Genomic DNA, 3,185 nt, shown 5'->3' on the forward strand with positions numbered 1-3,185 from the left:
TGTAGCAAAATATGAACACGGAAAATCAGATTCATGTTTAGATAATTAGAAGGCTAATCAAGAAGGCTCATATACCTGTTGCTTCAAATAAAGGGTCTTAATTACTTTTCCAACAAGAAGACTAGACAGGGAAGGTGAGTTTTCAGTATATATAGAAGGTGCCTTCTATTATTTATTCCATTCAGTTCCAGGCGATGTATATTTGATGAGCTGCCTTGATAATGATGTATCAAAGGAATGTAGGAAATTTCAATCCTTTGTAGTTACCAAACAAAATAAAGGATTCACTCCCTTCACTTAATTCTTTCATGCAGTACATGCAACAGGGTAATTACAAAAGGAGAAAAAAACACCATTGAATGAAAACAAATGAGTGATACCCATTCCTTCCAAACTAGGATTCAAGACATGGAAGTTACTAACCCACGTCGTTGTGCAGAGAACTCATGGCTGCAGAAACATCAAGCCAGTGCCACTAAATTTTTGTTCAGTTATCTGGTCTACACGGTGTACCATTTCATCCGTCAGATGATTCTTCCAGTCTCCCACGTTTCCTTTCCTGAAGTACACATCATTTTTCGTAGCCAATGGAGTGGTGGAACGATGCATTCCAGTCTTATTCACCTTCAAATTGCTCAAAGTCTCAAAACTACACAAGTTCATAATTTTCTGCACCACCCCTTCACTCTCTTCCTCCAGGGAAAAAGGACATCCCATGAAATCGGCCAATGTCTTTATGTAATGCAAGGTGTCACTCTTCAGATCTTCATATTTCAGGAACAGTACTCTCTCAGGACATTCCAGGCTTGCCTTCCAATACCCTAGAACATGGTCCCAGTATGGGCCATATTGTGATATTCCTTTACAGAACATGTCGAGAGCCGCTTCTAGAGGAACGTGTTCCTCTTCTTGAGGTGCCAACTTGCAGATAAAGTGCCACAGGGAGATAAATGCATCCTTGGGCTCTCTGCAGATGTATACAATTTTACAATGTGAAGACATTATGGAATTTGGCAAGCTAGTGTATGGCAAGTGTGTAGCCAGCAGAGGAAGTTTTGGGCTCCGGTGGAAGGCGTCCTCTACAGCATCCACTTCCAACAAGGGAACACATTCGTGGGGCACAGTTGTGAGTAAAGGATTGGTGGAGTCATCAAAATGGTGTCGAGTCACAATGGCAAAGGTTAGAGCCTTAAGCCATGTGGTGCCGGTTTTAGGAGCACTGCTCAGGATTATGTCACCAGATTGGGCCTGGAAGTGTTGTTGAGATTTCATGATTCCTTCTAGGAAGAAGGAATAGCACCAGAATCCTTGGTAGTGGTAAAAATCTGCATTAACTCTCCAGCCATGATGTTTGGGAAGAGTTGAGATTTTCTCTTTGTATTTGGTAGGAAGGGAAAAGCCAGCGCTGCTTTCAGAAGGAAAGTAGGATTTCATTATAGGAAAGAAACAATCTATAGGCTTAGGTTTCCAAATTTGTGTGTTAAAAGGTTAGAAACAGGTTCCATTCTTATAGAGTAACTCCAAATCATATGTTCATTTTCTAAAGTTATCCAATTTCTTGTTTGATTATTATTCCAAATAAAAAACCTCCCAAAAAATCAAATCAAATCTACATGATGATTGCAATGTTCATTCATGAACATTAATGCAATATTATAAATCATAAAAAAATCTATACAAGTGCATGTCCATCCAAAGATACACTACCTGCTACCGTGGGAGTTGGTGCATGACAATGATCCACTACCAGCCACCCGGTAGTCATGGGCAGTTTTGGGCCAAAATGCGCTCCATGATTAAAAATAAAATAAAATAAAATTGTGATATGCAACCATCCTCCGCAATTTACTATCATAAACCAATATCACGTGCAACGCTTATATATTTCTTATTACCTTTAAAAATGCCCGAACATGTCAATTTCACCATTTCATTGATAATTTTTTTTTTCATAATCCGTGAATGAAACTACAATACAAGAATCATTCTATTTTTACAACATAAAAACCTTGATCCTCATTTTCACAGAAAAAACAAAAAAAAAAAAAAAAAAACTTAACTAGAGACTGTCCTAAAAAGAAGATTTTTTTTTTTTTTTTTTTTTCTCATTGGAAGAAAGTGATCCAAGATTCACACTGTTTTTTCTTTCTTTTTTTTTTATAACAATTTTTGAGTAGTTTTAAAGCTTTCAAAAACTTATCTCCTATTTTTATTTATTAGGTTGGATCAATCCATTGGGACACTCAAGCCCAACCCCAATCCCAATAAATAATTATTTATTGAGTTAGGTCAGTTCATTTAGCCATCCAAATCTAACTCCAATAAAATAAATAAATATCTCTATTCAAATTTTAAAACCGCATTTTAAAGAGGCAACTTTGGATCAAATTAGAAATCATATATATTTAGAGGTACAATGGTTCGAAGTAGCTATCATTTGAAGCTACTCATATAAGACATTTTCATTTTTTTATTTTCAAATATTAAAATTAGGTAACCAATGAAACCATTCAACATGCTCATCTATTGTTCACAATATAATTAAGAAGAAAAGAAAATAATATATTAATTATACAATAGCCCTGATTAATTGATCAATATCAAAACATATAAGAATTATGAAGAATCCTTTCTTGAGGTGTGAAATGAACATGAATGATTTTAATATAATTGTTGACATTTTCATGCAATCTCAGCATAGGGAATGGGCATCGGCCTTCAATTATTGAAGCTTTAGTCAAATATAAAATTGAAAGGACAAAATATGGAGTTGTTATTGTATGGATTTGAATGTCTCTAACATTAATAAACAATTAAACCCTTAATTTGTAAAAGATTCGCTTAACTCTCCTAACATTAATTTTTCAACTACAAACATCATCATCGATAGGGGAGTGTTTCATCTTAGAGGGAAGTTAAGCACTGGCGCGAGCAAGCATATGAGCGAAGCAAAAGCAATAATGTCAACTTGAATAATGTAAACATTAGTGAGAAACCAATGCCCCGAAAACCTAAGGATTCCTCTACAAGATTCGTTCACAAAGTGTGAGTCAAGGCCTAAAATCAGGTAATTGATTACTAGAATTTCAATGAAATTGTCTTTATCTTTTATAAAGATGTTTGTTGGTCTCTTCATAATCCTTATCCCATTAATTGAAAAATGAAATATAACAGCTAAATTGAAT

The 3,185-nt window shown here is 35.0% G+C and overlaps 1 protein-coding gene across 1 annotated transcript; it reads right to left on the reverse strand.

Moving 5' to 3' along the window:
* Positions 1-260: 260 nt before the first annotated feature.
* LOC100246633 (sulfotransferase 16-like) lies at positions 261-1,473 on the reverse strand. Its single transcript, XM_002268631.4, has one exon. The coding sequence runs from the start codon at positions 1,432-1,434 to the stop codon at positions 445-447; it is 990 nt and encodes a 329-aa protein (XP_002268667.1). The 5' UTR covers positions 1,435-1,473; the 3' UTR covers positions 261-444.
* Positions 1,474-3,185: the final 1,712 nt, after the last annotated feature.

The sequence above is a fragment of the Vitis vinifera genome, chromosome 18 (genome assembly GCF_030704535.1).
Source record: "Vitis vinifera cultivar Pinot Noir 40024 chromosome 18, ASM3070453v1".
In the NCBI taxonomy this organism is placed as follows: domain Eukaryota; kingdom Viridiplantae; phylum Streptophyta; class Magnoliopsida; order Vitales; family Vitaceae; genus Vitis; species Vitis vinifera.